Here is a 20,787-nt window from a genome sequence, read left to right as displayed (position 1 = left end):
TCCTCTCTGTTTTCACTTGGTTGTCGTACCAGGACCTGTGTGAAGCTCGAGGAGTCACGTGCCAGTCTGTACCAGGCTTCATCCCATTCAGCTCTATATCCCTCCCATCATCCCTCCCCTTGTTCCCTGCTTTCCATCCTCACCTGGTTGTCTGACTAGGACCTGTGTGAATCCTGAGGAGTCCCGTGCCAGTCTGTACCAGGCTCCGTCTGGGTCTGTGAGCCACTCCTCCACCAGGCAGTAGTACGTCCCAGAGTCGCTGCTCTCCGCCCTGTTCAGTGTCAGCGCGTAGAGCCGTGGCGACAGCCTCTCAGCCTGCACTCGTCGCCTCAACCTCTCCTCGTCCGCATACGCGCCATATTCAAACGCGCCCGAGCGCTCGATCCTCAGCAGTAGTTCATCGGCCTCGGCACCCGCCACACGGCGCACATACCAGAGCACGGCATGCTGGGAGTCTTGGCTGGTCTGGGATGCCACGGAGCAGTTGACGCGTACGCGACTGTCCTCCAGGTAGACCAGGGACTGGTTGGTCTTCTGCACCCGCAGCTTACTCACTGTGGAGGAGAGGGAGGGGAGGGGGAGAGGAATGGAGGGGGGGGGGGGGGGGGGGGGGGGTAGTGAGAGAGGGGAAGAGAGGGAGGGTAGGAAGGTAGTGGGGGGAGGAAGAGGAGAGAGAGAGGGGAAGAGAGGGAGGGTAGGAAGGTAGTGGGGGGAGGAAGAGGAGAGAGAGAGGGGAAGAGAGGGAGGGTAGGAAGGTAGTGGGGGGAGGAAGAGGAGAGAGAGGAAACAGTTATTTCAGTGTTTATAGAAACAAGTGAATGGTGGTGACAGGTACACAATGTCATTTCTGTTTGTGACAGACTTGTTGAGGCGGGCTTCATTTCCTGCCAAAAAGGAGAGGATATTAGTGTGTGGGTGGAGGAGAGGCAGTGAGAGATGGAAGGGAAGGCTGTCAGTGTACGACAGAGCGGGATAAAAAGAGAGGCCTTGGGGCCTCCCGAGTGGCGCAGCGGTCTAAGGCACTGGATTTCAAAGCTTGAGGCGTCACTACAGACCTGGGTTCGATCCCAGGCTGTGTCACAACCAGCCGTGACCGGGAGTCCCATAGGGCTGCGCACAATTGGCCCAGCGTTGTCTGGGTTAGCGGACGGTTTGGCCCAGGGGAAGCTTAACTTGGCTCATCGCACTCTAGCGACTCCTTGTAGCAGGCCGGGCGCCTGCAGGCTGACTTTGGTCATCAGTTGAACGGTGTTTCCTCCGAGACATTGGTGCGGCTGGCTTCCAGGTTAAGCGGGCGGGTGTTAAGAAGCGTGGCTTGGTGGGTCATGTTTCAGAGGGCTCATGACTCAACCTTCGCCTCCCGAGCCCGTTGGGGAGTTGCAGCGATGAGACAAGAACGCAATTGAATATCACAAAATTGGGGAGAAAAAGGGTGTAAATTACAACAAAACCAAAAAAAGATAGGCCATGAATAAGTTGGGTGGGTGAGAGGAAAATATTTAGGAGGGAAAGATGAAGGGAAGAGGGGTAGTGCTAAGCGAGAGAAGCAAAGAAAGAGAGAGGGAGAGATTAAGGAATCTGAGCTGTGGGAGAGAAAAATAAAAAGATGGAGAAATTAGGAAAGGAGGCGTAAGAGGCGTGTGGGAGTTAGAGGAAGAGAGGGAGATATGGAGGGAGGCAGTGCTAGAATATGATGTCAGGGAGGTAGTGTTAGGATGGGGCTCAGGGCGCTGTGACTGAATTGGTTAAAGGGACATCAAGTGTGAGATTGGATTAGCTACAGGTACATCAAGTGTGACCGACCGGCGCCTCAGTTGGAGGCTTAAAGGAGAGAAAACACAGCGTGTGTACACACAAACCCCTTACCCCTTAACTGATCAACTAAAACATTAACTAGGTCACACATGAAAAGGTACATTATCATCAATGTAAAAGAGAACAGATTTAATTCACCATTCTCATTTGAACACTAGGGCATGAAATAGTACAAATACACACACACACACACACACACACACACACACACACACACACACACACACACACACACACACACACACACACACACACACACACACACACACACACACACACACACACACACACACACACACACACACACACCCTCCCATTTGCCTGTACTGAGCTTTGATAGGAATGACTGCCTGGAGTCACAACCATCTGCCTAGAGAATTTCACCCTTACACAGATTGGTGAATGTGCTTGGATGGTCAGAGCGTGTGTGTGTGTGAGAGAGAGCTAGCATTTGGCCGTGCTCTAAGATGCATTTTCACAGCCCTCTTTCCTCTCCACAATGGCCTCTTGAGTGAGTTCCAAAATTAGTCATCTTCGGCTGGCTACACACTGGAGAGAGACCCGCTCTGAACGCTCCCAACCCCAACAACCACTCCAGCCGGAATTACAGACGAACCCTCCAGAATCCTGGCAATCATTCTCCAGGAGAGAATTACCTCGGAATCACCTGGAGTGGAACCGTGCTGGATTGGATTGGCACAGGACAAAGCGCCTCGCTGTTTTTCCCCATTTGAAGTTAGAATCCATTTGGAAAACAGAGGAGAGTGGGGGGGGTTATAAGCCTGTTGCCTTGGACCAGTGTTTACAAAAAGGCCTGTTCAACTTCAAACCCTGACCAAATACCAGCCATTCAAGGCCATTATGGTGCATTATAATCCATTATAAAAGGCATTAAGTCATTATGAGCGCTGAAACAGGTCCAGTGGCTTCAGCTTCATAGGAAGAAGTACACAGTGGTGCTCAATACAAGACCAGTGAAAACCTTTTCACACTGCAGAGAGAGTGGGGGGAGACTACGCACCAGGACCACAAACACAAACTTGCGCACGTTCCAACGGCATTTAAAACACATTTGTCTTCAACAGGAACTGATGCAAAAAACAGGGCTGTGGGGATGAGGAGTACATGTACTGGGAATAGGACGTGCATACTGTACACTGAGTGTACAAAACATTAGGAACACCTTCCTAATATTGAGTTGCACACCTCCCTTTTGCCCTCAGAACAGCCTCAATTTGTTGGGGCATGGGCTCTACAATGTGACGAAAGCGTTCCACAGGGAAGCTGGCCCATGTTGACTCCAATGCTTCCCATAGTTGTGTCAAGTTGGCTGGATGTCCTTTGGTTGGTGGACCATTCTTGAAACACATGGGAAACTGTTGAGCAAACCCAGCAGCATTGCAGTTCTTGACACACTCAAACCGGTGCGCCTGGCACCTACCACCATACCCCTTTCAAAGGCACTGAAAACGTGTCTTGCCCATTCACCCTCTGAATGACATACATACACAATCCATGTTTCAAGGGTTAAAAATCCTTATTTAACCTGTATCCCCTTCATCTACACTGGTTGAAGTGGATTTAACAAGCGACATCAATAAAGAATTATTAGTCAGTCTATGTCAAGGAGCCGGTGTTCCTAATGTTTTGTACACTCAGTGTATGTGCAGGGATCGCCCGCGTTTTCTGTGTGTATGTCTGTGTGTGTGTTGATGCTTTGGGAAAAGAGCATATATATGTAGAGACTTGTTCAATCACACATCTGTTACAAGGCCATACTTCATGCATAGGTATTGCCAGTTCCGTTTACTGCTGGATTATGTGTGTGTGTGTGTGTGTGTGTGTGTGTTTTAGCGAGTCTGTCAATGTCTATGTTAATTGTGTTTGCATGTTCTGCGCGAGTGTGTTTCTTTAATGAGTCTCGTAGGTGCCAACCCAAAGTAAGACAAATCCATAATTGGAAACACTTGTCATCTATGTTCTGCATTAGCTGGTGTGTCACTCAAACCCAGGCCCTATGCCTGTGTGTGTGTGTGTGTGTGTGTGTGTGTGTGTGTGTTGTAATGTGGATTCAAATAAAGTATTTAAAGTGTGTGTGTGTGTGTGTGTGTGTGTGTGTGTGTGTAACAGGCTCAGATTTGTTCTACTCTCCCTCAGCTCTGTGTAATCTCTCACCAGTACAAGATATAGTGAGTACTGCTGAGATCCTGTGTATGATTTTTATCCCTCCATACTCTGGTCAGTGAAAGGGGCCTATTCTGTGAATTGGGAGCTAATCAGATACTAGATGATATATGAGAAGATGATCATATAAGTTAACCTTGAAGTAAACGCTACTGAGGGTGTGGCTAGAATACCTTAGTCCCGCTGGGTCTCCCAGAGAGGAAACAGACCAAATTAAACACGGCCAAAGAGCCCTGCACTGCCATAGCCAGGCATAATTAAATGACCAGTTAATTAACATTCAGCCCCTCACTCTCCTAAAACAGAGTGAGTGTTTTCTCTTTGTTGGAAAATTAAACAAGATTCTGTGTGTGTGTGTGTGTGTGTGTGTGTGTGTGTGTGTGTGTGTGTGTGTGTGTGTGGGGCGGTTGGAGTTTGTTAGCAGTGTGCAGAGCACGTGGCATCGTTAGGAGCACACACTTTTACGCTCTCTAAGAAGCTAATCGAAACCACCCCCTTTCTCCTCCTTCCCTGAGTGTGTCCAATGTATCGTCAGAAGGTGTTAATGGCAGTGTGCTGCCGAGCCCAGATAAAGACCCTTATTTATCAGTGGTGTAAAGCACACAATGGCCACAAACACAGCCCCATTCACATCCAGAACGCAGGCAGGAATACAAACTTTATGTCCAACACATGCACACGTTCCATCTTCACTCTCCTCATAGCTATATGCCACAACTCTGTGAAGCGGTTCTTTATTTGCCCAGCCAAGTGCGGGAACAGATGAAAACATATTTTGGGAAGTATTTTACGGTCCAGGAGGTGGGAAAGAAAGTGCACTGTTAAGGCTGTGCTCTGTAGTATCTTTCCAACCTCTTACCATCACTCTCTACCAGTCTAATCAGAACACCGCCCATCTGTCTGAACTCAATGAAACGCTATCAACTACAGTCCACAGACCGTTGTAAAACAGCCCAACCATAGGGATGTACAGTATGTAGAACAAAGAAACCTTCTAGAATTCCTCCAGACAGCCAGTCTCATCACCTGCCAGGACATGAATATTCAGCAGGCTCACCTACAGGCTCATGTATATTCATGAGGCTCCAATGAAGAACTCCGACAGGAAGGTGTTGTGGTTCTCTGGTTCATATTTTGGTGCTTTATGATCTTTCATCTGAAAGGTGTGACACCAGGGACATTGGATGCATCCCAAATGGCACCAAATTACCTACATGGTGCACTACTTTTCACCAGAACCCTATGTGCCCTGGTCAAAATACTGTACTATTATATAGGGAATTGGGTGCAATTTGGGCCAGAGACAATGTGATTAGACCCCACTCAGCCTAATGGCCCACTATTGTCTCTCCACCTACACGGGCCTTTTGGTGAAATATGTTTCAGTATTTCAGGCATAAAAGTCCTCAGAGGTGTCATTGAGGCAGTGGGGAAGAAATAAGTCAGAGAGAGAGGACATGGGGGATTAGAGGATGAATGGAGGTAGATGAATTAAATAAAGAAAGAGCAGATCAGGTTGAAGAGACAGGAGGAGCAGCAAAAAGATGAGGGAAGAGGGATCATGGGAGATGTGGGGAAGCTAAAAGAAAAGAGGGAGCAAAGAAGAAAAGAGAGAGAGAGTTCTCCTGGGAGGATTTAGGACCAGAGGGGGGTCTCTTGGGTTTCAACTCAGGGAGGCTTAACGTCTTAAACCCGGCCTGCTCCGCCCTTAGCATTAGCCTAGCCACAGGCTGAGCCCAGAACGGATATACAACACCAAGGGCTCAGACACACTCTGATCCCCGAGGACGGCTCAATCCAGCTGGGTCGCTCCCCCGGCCCGAAGCCCTGCCTCTGGGGAGAGGTCGGAGCGGGTTCCCTTTGGGGAGGGATGAGGGATGGGCCTCTACTCTGGCTGAGGAGCCGCTGTTCCTCTCTTCTTCTGCTATAATAGGGAGCCTAATTTCTATGCTAATGATGCCGATGTATCTCTGATCCTTTTGTGTCAAAAGGAGATTACCCCCACATCTCACACTCCCGCCGCAACGTCATTAAGATTGAGGTAATTATGGGGATCTGCACACGCCCAATGGCAGCCTCACACACCCAGCTGCCTTTCTCCTCTGTCTCCTGCTCGCTGTCTCAGAGACTGATCGCTGGACTCTGCCTGGCCTAACTGGAAAGGGGGAGGCGAGGGAGGAAGAGAGGGAAGGAGAGGGAGAGAAGGTGAGCAGAGAGGGAGAGAGGCAAGGGGGGTCAGGGCAGGGGAACTCTAGGTACTGATTAATGACCCCCCAGAAGCAGGCAGGGAAATGGGATAGAATAAAGCGATGTGTGTGTGGGTCCGTGCGATGTGTGTGTGGGTCCATGTGATGTGTGTGTGGGTGTCTGTGCGTGTGTGGGTGGGTCCGTGCGTGTGTGTGGGTCTGTGCGTAGGTCCGTGCGTGTGTGGGTCCATGTGATGTGTGTGTGTGTGGGTCCATGTGTGTGAGGGGAAAGTGAGTCTCTGTCAGTAAACATAAAACACTTTATGTCCATTAAACCAGTGCTGGAATGTGGTCATAGATATTGTTGAGGGAAGCCAGTGCTGACTGCTGGCTGCAGAACAGTCTCTGGCCTGGAGATGAATGACAGAGAGAGGACACAATAGACTGTGTGGAGTGTAGTGTAGTGTATTAGGGGGGGGGTGAGTATGTGTGTTTTTAGAGATTGTGTGTGTGTGTGTCCTTGTATGTCCCGAGCAGTAGGTGTGTGTGTGGTGGGCTGTCTGTGCAGTCTGTGAGGAAGACAGAGAGATGAGCTGACCTTGAGTGTCTGAATCAGACATGATTCATCAAAAGCCTTTTATGAAATTATTTTCTCACACAATAGCTCTTAATTTCATCGCCTACTGTGTGTGTGAATGTGTGTGTGTGGGGGGAATAGGAAGGGGGGCTTGGAGTGCAGATATCTAATCCGACAGTAGGAGACACACCAGTGCCTGGGGGGTTAGATCAAAACTGTACTGTACACAGCACAGCTCAAACATGATAAGATGTCATATCCCAGTCACAACCCCTTCAGCCATGTCACAACACCACTGTAAAAACACCACAGCAACATTTGAAGAGACATGAGGGGAGAGGGAGAGAAAATGAACAGAGGACGAATAGGAAGGCAAGATGGGTGCAGGAGAGAGAGGGAGAGCGAGAGAGAGAGAGCGAGACAGACAGAGACAGAAAGCAAGAGCAAGAGAGAGAGAGAGAATCTGTCACTGTGGGCAGTAGAAGAAGAGGAAAGAGTAAGGAGAGTAAGGGAGAGAAAGACGGAGGTAGAGAAGACAAGATAAAGAGGAGGAAGGCTATGTCAGGGTGGTTGTGAAACTCTGAGCCCCGTGGCGTGTGACTGGAGAGTTGGGTGGACGACTCCTCCCTAATGAAGACGGACAGCTGCAATCCATCCACAGATAAGCGGGAACCTCCCGTCACCACGGTGATGGTAACGCTATCAATAACAAGGTTGAAGGAGGAGGGCTGTGCTGGGTGACATGAAGAGAACGTGGGCACAGAGAGAGATGTTACTGCCATTAACACTGAAGACACTTCACTAGCACTCGGCACCAACACACCACCAGGAGGGGGTGGGCGGATAGTGAAGGGGTGGGGAAAGGAGGGCAGAGAGAGGAGAGAGAGAGAGCGAAAGAGGGGGAGAGAGAGAAAGAAAGACGGGAGAGAAAGTAGAGAGACAGAAAGAGGAGAGAGAGAGCGAGAGAGAGAGAAAGAGGGGGGAGAGAGGAGGGGGAGAGAGAGACAGAGAAAGAAGGGGGAGAGAGGAGAGAGATACAGAGAAAGAAGGGGGAGAGAGGAGAGAGAGAGAAAGAGGGGAGAGAGAAAGACAAAGAGGGGAGAGACAGAAAAAGGGGAGAGAGAGAGACAGAAAAAGGGGAGAGAGAGAGACAAAGAGGGGAAAGAGAAAGACAGAGACAGAAACAGAAAGAGGGGAGAGAGAGAGACAGAAAGAGGGGAGCGAGAGAAAGGGGGGGAGAGTAGAAGATAGAAATAGCAGGGGGACACCCTTTACTGACACAGGCATGATGGACATGTCATCATATGTATACTGTATCAGCTACAAAGAGCTGCTTTGTCAGCTCTTCAACCCATACTATATGTCTGCTTCCCAAATGGCACCCTATAGAGTGCCCTACTTTTGACTATAGTTTGAGCAGGGCTCAGGTCAAAAGCAGTGCACTATATAGGGAATAGGGTGCCATTTTTGACTCAGCCTATGTGGGCTAGTTCCAGTAATAATCAGCATACTGTTCTTGTAGTCTAGCGGTTAAGAGCGTTGGGCCAGTAACCGGTCGCTGGTTCGAATCCCAGAGCCGAGTAGGTGAAACATTTGTCGAAGTGTCCTTGAGCAAGGCACTTAACCCTAATTGCTCCTGTAAGTTGCTCTGGATAAGTGTCTGCTAAATGACGAAAATGTCAAAATGTACAGCATGTAGGCTAGAGGTGTGGACCCCCCAGATCTCTCTCTCTCTACAGGAAGTAGGACACCATCATCACCCTTTTTATTCCAGCACAGCCTACAACCAGGGAACGTTAATATCACATTCCTCAAACTATGTGGACACACACACACACGAGAAAATGTATTAAATTCCCCAAACCATCATTAATCTGAGCTCCGGCTTCATTACGGAGAATCAGCATAATGGTGTGTGTGTGTGTGTGTGTGTGTGTGTGCGCGTGGTGCGGGAGAGTTATGAGGAGCTGGTATTAGATTGTGTAGAGATGAGACTGAAGCTTCCCTGGTGATGTGCAGGACTGAACATGTGTCTGCTCTTATTATGTTTTACAGAGAGACAAAGAGAAAACGCAATCAGGAGGAATATAATATTCCTCCTTCCATTTCAAATCAAATCGTTATTTGTCACATACACATGGTTAGCAGATGTTAATGCGAGTGTAGCGAAATGCTTGTGCTTCTAGTTCCAACAATGCAGTAATAACCAACGAGTAATCTAACTTAACAATTCCACAACTACTACCTTATACACACAAGTGTAAAGGGATAAAGAGTATGTACATAAAGATATATGAATGAGTGATGGTACAGAACGGCATAGGCAAGATGCAGTAGATGGTATCGAGTACAGTATATACATATGAGATGAGTAATGTAGGGTATGTAAACATAAAAGTGCATAGTTTAAAGTGGCTAGTGATACATATATTACATAAAGATGGCAAGATGCAGTAGATGATATAGAGTACAGTATATACATATACATTATATTAAGTGGCATTGTTTAAAGTGGCTAGTGATACATTTTTGATCAATTTCCATCAATATCCAATATTAAAGTGAGCTGTAGTTGAGTCAGTATGTTGGCAGCAGCCACTCGATGTTAGTGGTGGCTGTTTAACAGTCTGATGGCCTTGAGATAGAAGCTGTTTTTCCAGTCTCTCGGGACCTGCTTTGATGCACCTGTACTGACCTCGCCATCTGGATGATAGCGGGGTGAACAGGCAGTGGCTCGGGTGGTTGTTGTCCTTGATGATCTTTATGGCCTTCCTGTGACATCGGGTGGTGTAGGTGTCCTGGAGGGCAGGTAGTTTGCCCCCAGTGATGCGTTGTGCAGACCTCACTACCCTCTGGAGAGCCTTACGGTTGTGGGCGGAGCAGTTGCCGTACCAGGCGGTGATACAGCCCAACAGGATGCTCTCGATTGTGCATCTGTAGAAGTTTGTGAGTTTTTTTGCTGACAAGCCGAATTTCTTCAGCCTCCTGAGGTTGCTGCTGCGCCTTCTTCACAACGCTGTCTGTGTGGGTGGACCAATTCAGTTTGTCCGTGATGTGTACGCCGAGGAACTTAAAACTTACTACCCTCTCCACTACTGTCCCGTCGATGTGGATAGGGGGGTGCTCCCTCTGTTGTTTCCTGAAGTCCACAATCATCTCCTTTGTTTTGTTGACGTTGAGTGTGAGGTTATTTTCCTGACACCACACTCCGAGGGCCCTCACCTCCTCCCTGTAGGCCGTCTCGTCGTTGTTGGTAATCAAACCTACTAGTGTCGTCCGCAAACTTGATGAATGAGTTGGAGGCGTGCATGGCCACGCAGTCGTGGGTGAACAGGGAGTACAGGAGAGGGCTCAGAACGCACCCTTGTGGGGCCCCAGTGTTGAGGATCAGCGGGGTGGAGATGTTGTTACCTACCCTCACCACCTGGGGGCGGCCCGTCAGGAAGTCCAGTACCCAGTGGCACAGGGCGGGGTCGAGACCCAGGGTGTTTGGAGGAGTTTGGAGGGTACTATGGTGTTAAATGCTGAGCTGTAGTCGATGAACAGTATTCTCACATAGGTATTCCTCTTGTCCAGATGGGTTAGGGCAGTGTGCAGTATGGTTGCGATTGCGTCGTCTGTGGACCTATTGGGGCGGTAAGCAAATTGGAGTGGGTCTAGGGTGTCAGGTAGGGTGGAGGTGATATGGTCCTTGACTAGTCTCTTAAAGCACTTCATGATGACGGAAGTGAGTGCTACGGGGCGGTAGTCGTTTAGCTCAGTTACCTTAGCTTTCTTGGGAACAGGAACAATGGTGGCCCTCTTGAAGCATGTGGGAACAGCAGACTGGGATAAGGATTGATTGAATATGTCCATAAACACGCCAACCAGCTGGTCTGCGCATGCTCTGAGGACACGGCTGGGGATGCCGTCTGGGCCTGCAGCCTTGCGAGGGTTAACGCGTTTAAATGTTTTACTCACGTCGGCTGCAGTGAAGGAGAGTCCGCAGGTTTTGGTAGCGGGCCGTGTCAGTGGCACTGTATTGTCCTCAAAGCGAGCAAAGAAGTTATTTAGTCTGTCTGGAAGCAAGACATCCTGGTCCGCGACGGGGCTGGTTTTCTTTTTGTAATCCGTGATTGACTGTAGACCCTGCCACATACCTCGTGTCTGAGCCGTTGAATTGCAACTCTACTTTGTCTCTATACTGACGCTTAGCTTGTTTGATTGCCTTGCGGAGGGAATAGCTACACTGTTTGTATTCGGTCATGTTTCCGGTCACCTTGCCCTGGTTAAAAGCAGTGGTCCAGAGTTTCAGTTTCGCGCGAATGCTGCCATCAATCCACGGTTTCTGGTTTGGGAATGTTTTAATAGTTGTTGTGGGTACGACATCGCCGATGCACTTTCTAATGAACTCGCTCACCGAATCAGCGTATTCGTCAATGTTGTTGTTGGACGCAATGTGGAACATATCCCAATCCATGTGATCGAAGCAGTCTTGAAGCGTGGAATCAGATTGGTCGGACCAGCGTTGAACAGACCCGAGCGCGGGAGCTTCTTGTTTTAGTTTCTGTCTGTAGGCTGGAAGCAACAAAATGGAGTCGTGGTCAGCTTTTCCGAAAGGAGGGCAGGGGAGGGCCTTATATGCGTCGCGGAAGTTAGAATAACAATGATCCAGGGTTTTACCAGCCCTGGTTGCGCAATCGATATGCTGATAGAATTTAGGGAGTCTTGTTTTCAGATTAGCCTTGTTAAAATCCCCAGCTACAATGAATGCAGCCTCAGGATATGTGGTTTCCAGTTTACATAGAGCCAAATAAAGTTTGTTCAGGTCCATCGATGTGTCTGCTTGGGGGGGAATATATACGGCTGTGATTATAATCGAAGAGAATTCCCTTGGTAGATAATGCAGTCGGCATTTGATTGTGAGGAATTCTAAGTCAGGTGAGCAGAAGGACTTGAGTTCCTGTATGTTGTTATGATCACACCACATCTCGTTAATCATAAGGCATACCCCCCCGCCCCTCTTCTTACCAGAAAGATGCTCGTTTCTGTCGGCGCGATGCGTGAAGAAACCAGCTGGCTGCACCGACTCCGATAGCGTCTCTCGAGTGAGCCATGTTTCCGTGAAGCAAAGAACGTTACAGTCTCTGATGTCTCTCTGGAAGGCAACCCTTGCTCGGATTTCATCAACCTTGTTGTCAAGAGGCTGGACATTGGCGAGTAGTATGCTAGGGAGTGGTGCGCGATGTGCCCGTCTCCGGAGCCTGACCAGAAGACCGCTTCGTTTGCCCCTTTTACGGCGTCGTTGTTTAGGATCGCCGGCTGGGATCAGATCCATTGTCCTCGGTGGAAGGCAAAACACAGGATCCGCTTCGGGAAAGTCAAATTCCTGGTCGTAATGATGGTGAGTTGACGTTGCTCTTATATTCAGCAGTTCCTCCCGACTATGTAATAAAACCTAAGATTACCTGGGGTACCAATGTAAGAAATAACACGTTAAAAAAAACGAAATACTGCATAGTTTCCTAGGAACGCGAAGTGAGGCGGCCATCTCTGTCGGCGCCGGAAGCATTTGTGTGCTGTGAGCCGTGTGTCAGACTATATTGAAGCATGTTCCAATATAAAATAATTACACTCATGCACAGGGACAGAATCCAGGAGTTTGTGTGTGTGTGTGTCTGGTAGCCTCTAATCTAGGGGTTAAATTCAGTCAATGTGTTCAAGGAATCAGAGTTTCCATAGAGAGGACATAGGAGAACAGACGCTCTGCCTCCTTCTGCAGCAGAAAAGCTCTTTATGTTCCTGGAGAAGACCAGAACACACCTACCAGAGGGGCTGAGGTTGGGGCTGGTGCTCTGTAGGGCTGTAGGGAGCTGGTGCTCTGTAGGGCTGTAGGGAGCTGGTGCTCTGTAGGGCTGTAGGGAACTGGGGATGGTGCTCTGTAGGGCTGTAGGGAGCTGGGGCTCTGTAGGGCTGTAGGGAGCTGGGGCTCTGTAGGGCTGTAGGGAGCTGGGGAGCTGGGGCTCTGTAGGGCTGTAGGGAGCTGGGGCTCTGTAGGGCTGTAGGGAGCTGGTGCTCTGTAGGGCTGTAGGGAGCTGGTGCTCTGTAGGGCTGTAGGGAGCTGGGGCTCTGTAGGGCTGTAGGGAACTGGGGCTCTGTAGGGCTGTAGGGAACTGGGGCTCTGTAGGGCTGTAGGGCTGTAGGGAGCTGGGGCTCTGTAGGGCTGTAGGGAGCTGGGGCTCTGTAGGGCTGTAGGGAGCTGGGGATGGTGCTCTGTAGGGCTGTAGGGAGCTGGGGCTCTGTAGGGCTGTAGGGAGCTGGTGCTCTGTAGGGCTGTAGGGAACTGGGGCTCTGTTGGGCTGTAGGGAACTGGGGCTCTGTTGGGCTGTAGGGAACTGGGGCTCTGTAGGGCTGTAGGGAGCTGGGGCTCTGTAGGGAGCTGGGGATGGTGCTCTGTAGGGCTGTAGGGAGCTGGGGCTCTGCAGGGCTGTAGGGAGCTGGGGCTCTGTAGGGCTGTAGGGAGCTGGTGCTGGGGCTCTGTAGGGCTGTAGGGAGCTGGTGCTGGGGCTCTGTAGGGCTGTAGGGAGCTGGGGCTGGTGCTCTGTAGAGCTGTAGGGAGCTGGTGCTCTGTAGGGCTGTAGGGAACTGGGGCTATGTTGGGCTGTAAGGAACTGGGGCTCTGTAGGGCTGTAGGGAACTGGTGCTCTGTAGGGCTGTAGGGAGCTGGGGCTCTGTAGGGCTGTAGGGAGCTGGGGCTCTGTAGGGCTGTAGGGAGCTGGGGCTCTGTAGGGCTGTAGGGAGCTGGGGCTCTGTAGGGCTGTAGGGACCTGGGGCACTGTAGGGCTGTAGGGAGCTGGGGATGGTGCTCTGTAGGGCTGTAGGGAGCTGTGGCTCTGTAGGGCTGTAGGGAGCTGGTGCTCTGTAGGGCTGTAGGGAACTGGGGCTCTGTTGGGCTGTAGGGAACTGGGGCTCTGTTGGGCTGTAGGGAACTGGGGCTCTGTTGGGCTGTAGGGAACTGGGGCTCTGTTGGGCTGTAGGGAACTGGGGCTCTGTAGGGCTGTAGGGAGCTGGGGCTCTGCAGGGCTGTAAAGAGCTGGGGCTCTGTAGGGCTGTAGGGAGCTGGGGCTCTGTAGGGCTGTAGGGAGCTGGGGCTCTGCAGGGCTGTAAAGAGCTGGGGCTCTGCAGGGCTGTAAAGAGCTGGGGCTCTGCAGGGCTGTAAAGAGCTGGGGCTCTGCAGGGCTGTAGGGAGCTGGGGCTCTGCAGGGCTGTAGGGAGCTGGGGCTCTGCAGGGCTGTAGGGAGCTGGGGCTCTGCAGGGCTGTAGGGAGCTGGGGCTCTGCAGGGCTATAGGGAGCTGGTGCTGGGGCTTTGTAGGGCTGTAGGGAGCTGGTGCTCTGTAGGGCTGTAGGGAGCTGGGGATCTGTAGGGCTGTAGGGAGCTGGTGCTGGTGCTGGGACTATGCTGGGTCTGGTGATGGGGCTATGCTGGTGATGGGTCTATGCTGGGGCTGGGGCTATGCTGGGTCTATGCTGGGGCGGTGATGGGGCTATGCTGGGGCTGGGGCTATGCTGGGTGTGGTGATGGGGCTATGCTGGGTCTGGTGATGGGGCTATGCTGGGTCTGGGGCTATGCTGGGGCTGGTGCTATGCTGGGTCTGGGGCTATGCTGGGTCTGGGGCTATGCTGAGGCCAAGGCCTCACACGTTCCATCTCTTTAGTCCTTTCTAGCACTTCACACGTCATCAGCCCAGCAGAGGCCCAGTGCAGTCAGAGGCACTGTCCCATCACAGGGAAGGAGCTGCAAACTGCATGTATGCAGAGTATGCATATGAGTAGCATTATGCAGTCACTAGGCTTGGGAGATATACTGTTTCTACCTAAGTATTTCCAAATACCAACGGTATGATTTTCAATACTGTTAAAAAAAAAGGCTATACGTATAACTATGAGAAATCTAAGATGTGTCAAATAAATTATCTCCAGCTATGCATTTGGTTTACTAACTGGCTAGATGTCAAGCTTCTCGGTTACAGCAGAGACATTCAATCCCCTCCTGGATCAAGACCCCTGTTGCCTAAAATGTTTTGTGCGTCTGTCCAATAGCGCCCCTTGTGTGCACATTCGGTAATACTGCATAACACCCTATGGCACAGAAACGGTATGAAATCTGGATACCGCCCAACCATAGCAGTCAGTCTCTCTCTCTCTCACACACACACACACACACACACACACACACACACACACACACACACACACACACACACACACACACACACACACACACACACACACACGGTGGTGAGGAAGCTCATACATATTGAGCAGGCTGGTGGGTCAGTGTACAGGCACCTCTGGAAGCATGATTTAAAGTCTCTCAATAATGGATTTGGTCAGATGCTGTGTGATGCTCCAGCTCTGCTCACACCTCATTACCCCCACTCTCCTGTTCCGCTCGTTTCTGCTTCTTTGAGAGAGAAAGTGGAAACGGCAAATGTCAGCCTCTCATTTAGCGAAGAGTGGTTAACATTTAAGAAAACAGCTAGGGGAAAACAGAAGAGACGGCCTACATTCTGACAGATGAATCACAGCTCTAAATGGAGCCATGTGACACGCGCGCGCGCGCGTGTGTGTCAGGCCTAGTTGAGGAGGAAAACAGGATTTGACTAAAACAACAGAAAGAAAGTATGGAGGAGCCAATGGGGGAGCTGGATTAGTCCACCTCACAGCCAATCAAATACTCCTGTGAGCCCAAGCCTATACATGGACTTATCATATAGCCACCATAACTGATCACTTCATCATGGTAACTCATGCCATTGCCAATGTAACCGATCACATTGTCACAGTAACTGATAGCTTTCCCAAGGTAACTGATCACGTCGTCATGGAGACAGTGCGGAGCCAGAAGAGAGTGAAAGAGAGCTCCATTGATTTTCTAAATGTGTGTGCGCGTGTCATTGGTCCTCTTCACTAGGGGTAAAGACAGTAAAGTGCACATCAGGGAAACTAAACAAGCGTGCAGGATGATAAATCGATTGCCAAATGGCTCCTGAAGGGTCTTGTGTTCAGCTTGAGTGGCTAAGGTCAGAACACTGTCTGTCCCTGTGCTGCTTCAGAGCACAGACCTCTGTGTGTGTGTGTGTGTGTGTGTGTGTGTGTGTGTGTGTGTGTGTGTGTGTGTGTGTGTGTGTGTGTGTGTGTGTGTGTGTGTGTGTGTGTGTGTGTGTGTGTGTGTGAGCATATGGTTTGAGGTTGCTGTGTGTGTGTGAGAGAGGGAGTGGGACAGAGAGAGAAACCCTGTATAGTTGACTATATTCTAATGGCTGGCTGTCTTATTGATCAGCAGAGTCACTGAGCTCATCTCCCTGCTGAGTTGTAATCAGCCTCACCTTGACACATCAGTAGTACATCAGTCACACACACAGCCAGTCTCAGTGATAGTAAAGTGGTATAACCCCACACAGCCAGTCTCAGTGACAGTAAAGTGGTATAACCCCACACAGCCAGTCTCAGTGACAGTAAAGTGGTATAACCCCACACAGCCAGTCTCAGTGACAGTAAAGTGGTATAACCCCACACAGCCTGTCTCAGTGACAGTAAAGTGGTATAACCCCACACAGCCAGTCTCAGTGACAGTAAAGTGGTATAACCCCACACAGCCTGTCTCAGTGACAGTAAAGTGGTATAACCCCACACAGCCTGTCTCAGTGACAGTAAAGTGGTATAACCCCACACAGCCTGTCTCAGTGACAGTAAAGTGGTATAACCCCACACAGCCTGTCTCAGTGACAGTAAAGTGGTATAACCCCAGGCTGATCCTCCCACTAACAGCCTCACAGGCAGGATAAAAGAAACACCACAGGTGTAGAGCTTGCCTCCAGTGCTTTCCTAAAGCCATTACCATTAAGCAGGAGCTTCCTGTGTGTGGACCAGAAGTCCCCACAAGAATAGTAAACAAACAAAAATTGGACCAACTGGGGACATTTTGTTGAACCCCACAAGGTCAAATGCTATTTCTAGGGGGTTTAGGGTTAATGTTAGAATTAGTGTTAGAATTAGGTTTAGGAGCTAGGGTTAGTTTTAGGGTTAGAGTATGTGTTAGGGTAAATAGGAGTTTGAATGGGACTGAATTGTGTGTGCCCACATGGTTAGCTGTACAAGACTCTGTGTGTGTGTGTGTGTGTGTATGTGTGTGTGTGTGTGTGTGTGTGTGTGTGTGTGTGTGTGTGTGTGTGTGTGTGTGTGTGTGTGTGTGTGTGTGTGTAGATGGTGAAGAAAAACAGAGAGCAACACATGGCACACCCACACACTTTAATGAGGTAGTGCACATTGCACAAACAGAAACACTCCTCAGCTCAGCTCAAGGCCAGAGTGGCAGTAATGTCATTCAGTCTCCTCACAGAGAAACTACATAAACAACCTGGGAACCCAGGAACACAAGCACTGACATTAACCTCCACTACACACAAACTCTGCCTCAACGTCATCAGTGGGTTGTTCAGTGTGTAACAGCCACCCCTATCACTACCCCTGCCCCCAATGCGACAAGATCACCAGGTCATGGATTGGCCTATCCAGCCATCTCCAGACCCACGGCCAGCCAGCCAGCCAGACCCACACCACAACCCTGACCCCTGGAGGGAAATCATAGTCGACAATGAGGGATCCCAAATGAAAGGTATACAGTGTGTGTGGGTGTGAGCGAATAAAAGCCTATTATTGCAGCAGTGCGTGATGCCATGGGGTGTAGTTAGTGAATTGTTGATGAGGGAAAGAGTTCAAGGACCTTTCTTTCTATTCCTCCTTTTTCCCCCTCTCTTTTTCCCACCCATTATTTTCCTCTCTGATCACTACCTCTAGTAGGGACATTACACTGCTCCATTAGGAGGTTCAGCCCTGCCCAGTGCTACACACGCACAGAAACACACACGCAAGCACTCTCTCTCACACACACACACACACAATTAGTCCGTAAAAAGAGAGCGAGAGCAATTACAGCAGAGAGCGAGCGCAATTAGAGCAGAGAGAGAGAGTGCAATTACAGCAGAGAGAGACTAATACCTATAGGTCCATGGCACCACAGACCTAATGGGCAGAACACACAATGCTAATACAGGACTCACTCCTCAGTCTGTACAGGACTCTCACAGAACAAAGGAGGACAGGGAGGAGAAAACCTGTGCAGCATAAGTTCACCTCTAAACATTCCCCGACCTCAGGCCTACCGCAGTCATTCTGTGTGTGTCGCTTTTTTGTGTGTTAATTAATATCCAGAAGTGTGGTTGGTTGGCCACATGGCTCAAGGCGTGTGTGTGTCTCCCACCTGGCTGTAACACGCTGATCCCCAGCAGGTTAGACGTCCTGTTGGCCACTTTGCTCCAGGTGTTGTCGTAGTTCCTCCTCCAGAGGAGGGCGGAGCACTGATATGTCCCCGCCTCCCTACGCCCAGCACGCGTCACAGACAACCTGAAGTTGGTGTTGGCATGGGAACGGTCCACGGTGGTGCGGGTGCCCTGGCCCAGCAGCTGCTCGCCCCACTGCAGCGTGCCCTCACGGGTAAATGTCACCAGGTCCCGGAACTCGCCCACTGTGCCACCCTCACCACCCTCCCCGGCAGAACCCGAGCTGGTGGGCATGAAGCGCCAGGTGACGGAGGCGGGCACACGAGGGTTATGGCGGGGCTTGACCAGGCACTGGAGATCAAACGAGTCGCCAAAGGTCACGCTAGGCGTCCGCGACGACGCCGACACCACGAAGGAGGATTCTGGGGAAACAGGAAGAGAGGAAATTATGTGTTAATGTTGGATAGTAAGGCTAAATCCCAAACCGACCCCTAGCTCCTATTCCCTAAATTGAATTACTCGTTCCTATTCCCTAATTCCTATTCCCTATACCCTAGTTCCTATTCCATAACTCCTATTTCCTAGCTGCTATTCCTTAGGCACTTGATGAAGTATGTGAAAGGATTAGAGAGGTAAGCAGTGTGGCAGGCCAGGCAGCATGACAGAGGCCATGGTGGTGACAGACTGAAGGGAGCAACCCTCTGCTTCAATACACAGACAAAAGGGAAGGGAAGGAGTAGGGATTGCACGACCTAGTGGCATTCAGTGAGAGTTGAATAAATTGCCTTCCATCAACAAGTTAGCTGTTAGAATCCATTCACTGTCCTCTGAAACACAACCGTATGGAGAGGTTGTATACTGTGTCTATAGATTATATAACGTATAAGGCTTAGTGTCACGATACCAGAATACTGACTTCGATACTGATACCAGGTTCAGTATCATGATACTCAATACCACAGCAAAAAAAGAAGGCATATTAGCCAAAGTCACAGAATGGCACTTGACAGACAGAACTTTCAAACTCAATATCATTACATTGGACTTTGTTGTTTGTATTTGTATTTATTATGGATCCCCATTAGCTGCTGCTTTGCCTGGGGTCCAGCAAAATTAAGGCAGTTTATACAATTTTAAAACATTACAATACATTCACAGATTTCACAACACACTGTGTGCCCTCAGGCCCCTACTCCACCACTACCACATATACACAGTACTAAATCCATGTATAAACTCAGTTTTTGACAATTCCTGACATTTAATCAGAGTAAAAATTCCCTGTCTTAGGTCAGTTAGGATCACCACTTTATTTTAAGAATGTGAAATGTCAGAATAATAGTAGAGTGATTTATTTCAGCTTTTCTTTCTTTCATCACATTCCCAATGGGTCAGAAGTTTACATACACTCAATTAGTATTTGGTAGCATTGCCTTTAAACATTGTTTAACTTGGGTCAAACGTTTCAGGTAGCCTTCCACAAGCTTCCCACAATAAGTTGGGAGAATTTTGTCCCATTCCTCCTGACAGAGCTGGTGTAACGAAGTCAGGTTTGTTTGGGGTCATTGTCCATTTGGAAGACCCATTTGTGACCAAGCTTTAACTTCCTGATTGATGTCTTGAGATGTTGCTTCAATTTATCCACATCATTTTCCATCCTCATGATACCATCTATTTTGTGAAGTGCACCAGTCCCTCCTGCAGAAATGCACCTCCACGACATGATGCTGCCACACCCGTGCTTCACGGTCGGGATGGTGTTCTTCAGCTTGCAAGCATCTGTCTTTTTCCTCCAAACGTAACGATGGTCATTATGGCCAAACATTTCTATTTTTGTTTCATCAGACCAGAGGACATTTTTCCAAAAAGTACGATCTTTGTCTCCGTGTGCAGTTGCAAACCATAGTCTGGCTTTTTAATGGTGGTTTTGGAGCAGTGGTGTTTATACTTGCGTAGTATTGTTTGTACAGATGAACGTGGTACCTTCAGGCGTTTGGAAATTGCTCCCAAGGATGAACCAGACTTGTGGAGGTCTGCAATTTTTTTTCTGAGGTCTTGGCTGATTTCTTTTGATTTTCCCATGATGTCAAGCAAAGAGGCACTGAGTTTGAAGGTAGGCCTTGAAATACATCCACAGGTACACCTCCAATTGACTCAAATGATGTCAATTAGCCTATCAGAAGCTTCTAAAGCCATGACATAATTTTCTGGAATTTTCCAAGCTGTTTAAAGGCACAGTCAACTTAGTGCATGTAAACTTCTGACCCACTGGAATTGTGATGCAGTGAATTATAAGTGAAATAATCTGTCTGAACAATTGTTGGAAAAATTACTTGTGTCATGTACCAACTTGCCAAAACTATAGTTTGTTAACAAGAACTTTGTGGAGTAGTTGAAAACGAGTTTTGATGACTCCAACCTAAGTGTATGTAAACTTCTGACTTCAACTGTGTAGTGCGTATGTTATTGTGTGTGTGTGTGCAAATGTTTGTGTTGCTTCACAGTCCCCGCTATTCCATAAAGGTGTTTTTTTAATTTGTTTTTTAAATCTAATTTTACTGCTTGCATCAGTTACTTGATATGGAATAGAGTTCCATGTAGTCATGGCTATATGTAGTACTATGTGCCTCCCATAGTCTGTTCTGGACTTGGGGACTGTGAAGAGACCACTTGTGGCATGTCTTGTGGGGTATACATGGGTGT

General features: G+C 49.2%; 1 protein-coding gene across 1 annotated transcript in view; it reads right to left on the bottom strand.

Annotated features, from left to right (window-relative positions):
• Window positions 1–20,787, bottom strand: part of LOC120064150 (immunoglobulin superfamily member 3-like) — an 88,573-nt gene that overhangs the window by 10,113 nt on the left and 57,673 nt on the right. The window contains exons 6-7 of the mRNA XM_039014523.1: window positions 18,066–18,506; window positions 144–554 (exon numbers count right to left, since the gene is read on the bottom strand). Coding sequence (XP_038870451.1) covers window positions 144–554; window positions 18,066–18,506 — 852 coding nt within the window. The remainder of the gene's footprint in view (window positions 1–143; window positions 555–18,065; window positions 18,507–20,787) is intronic.

Source organism: Salvelinus namaycush, chromosome 19 (genome assembly GCF_016432855.1).
Source record: "Salvelinus namaycush isolate Seneca chromosome 19, SaNama_1.0, whole genome shotgun sequence".
Classification (NCBI taxonomy): Eukaryota; Metazoa; Chordata; class Actinopteri; order Salmoniformes; family Salmonidae; genus Salvelinus; species Salvelinus namaycush.
This window is presented reverse-complemented; position numbering and strand designations above follow the sequence as displayed.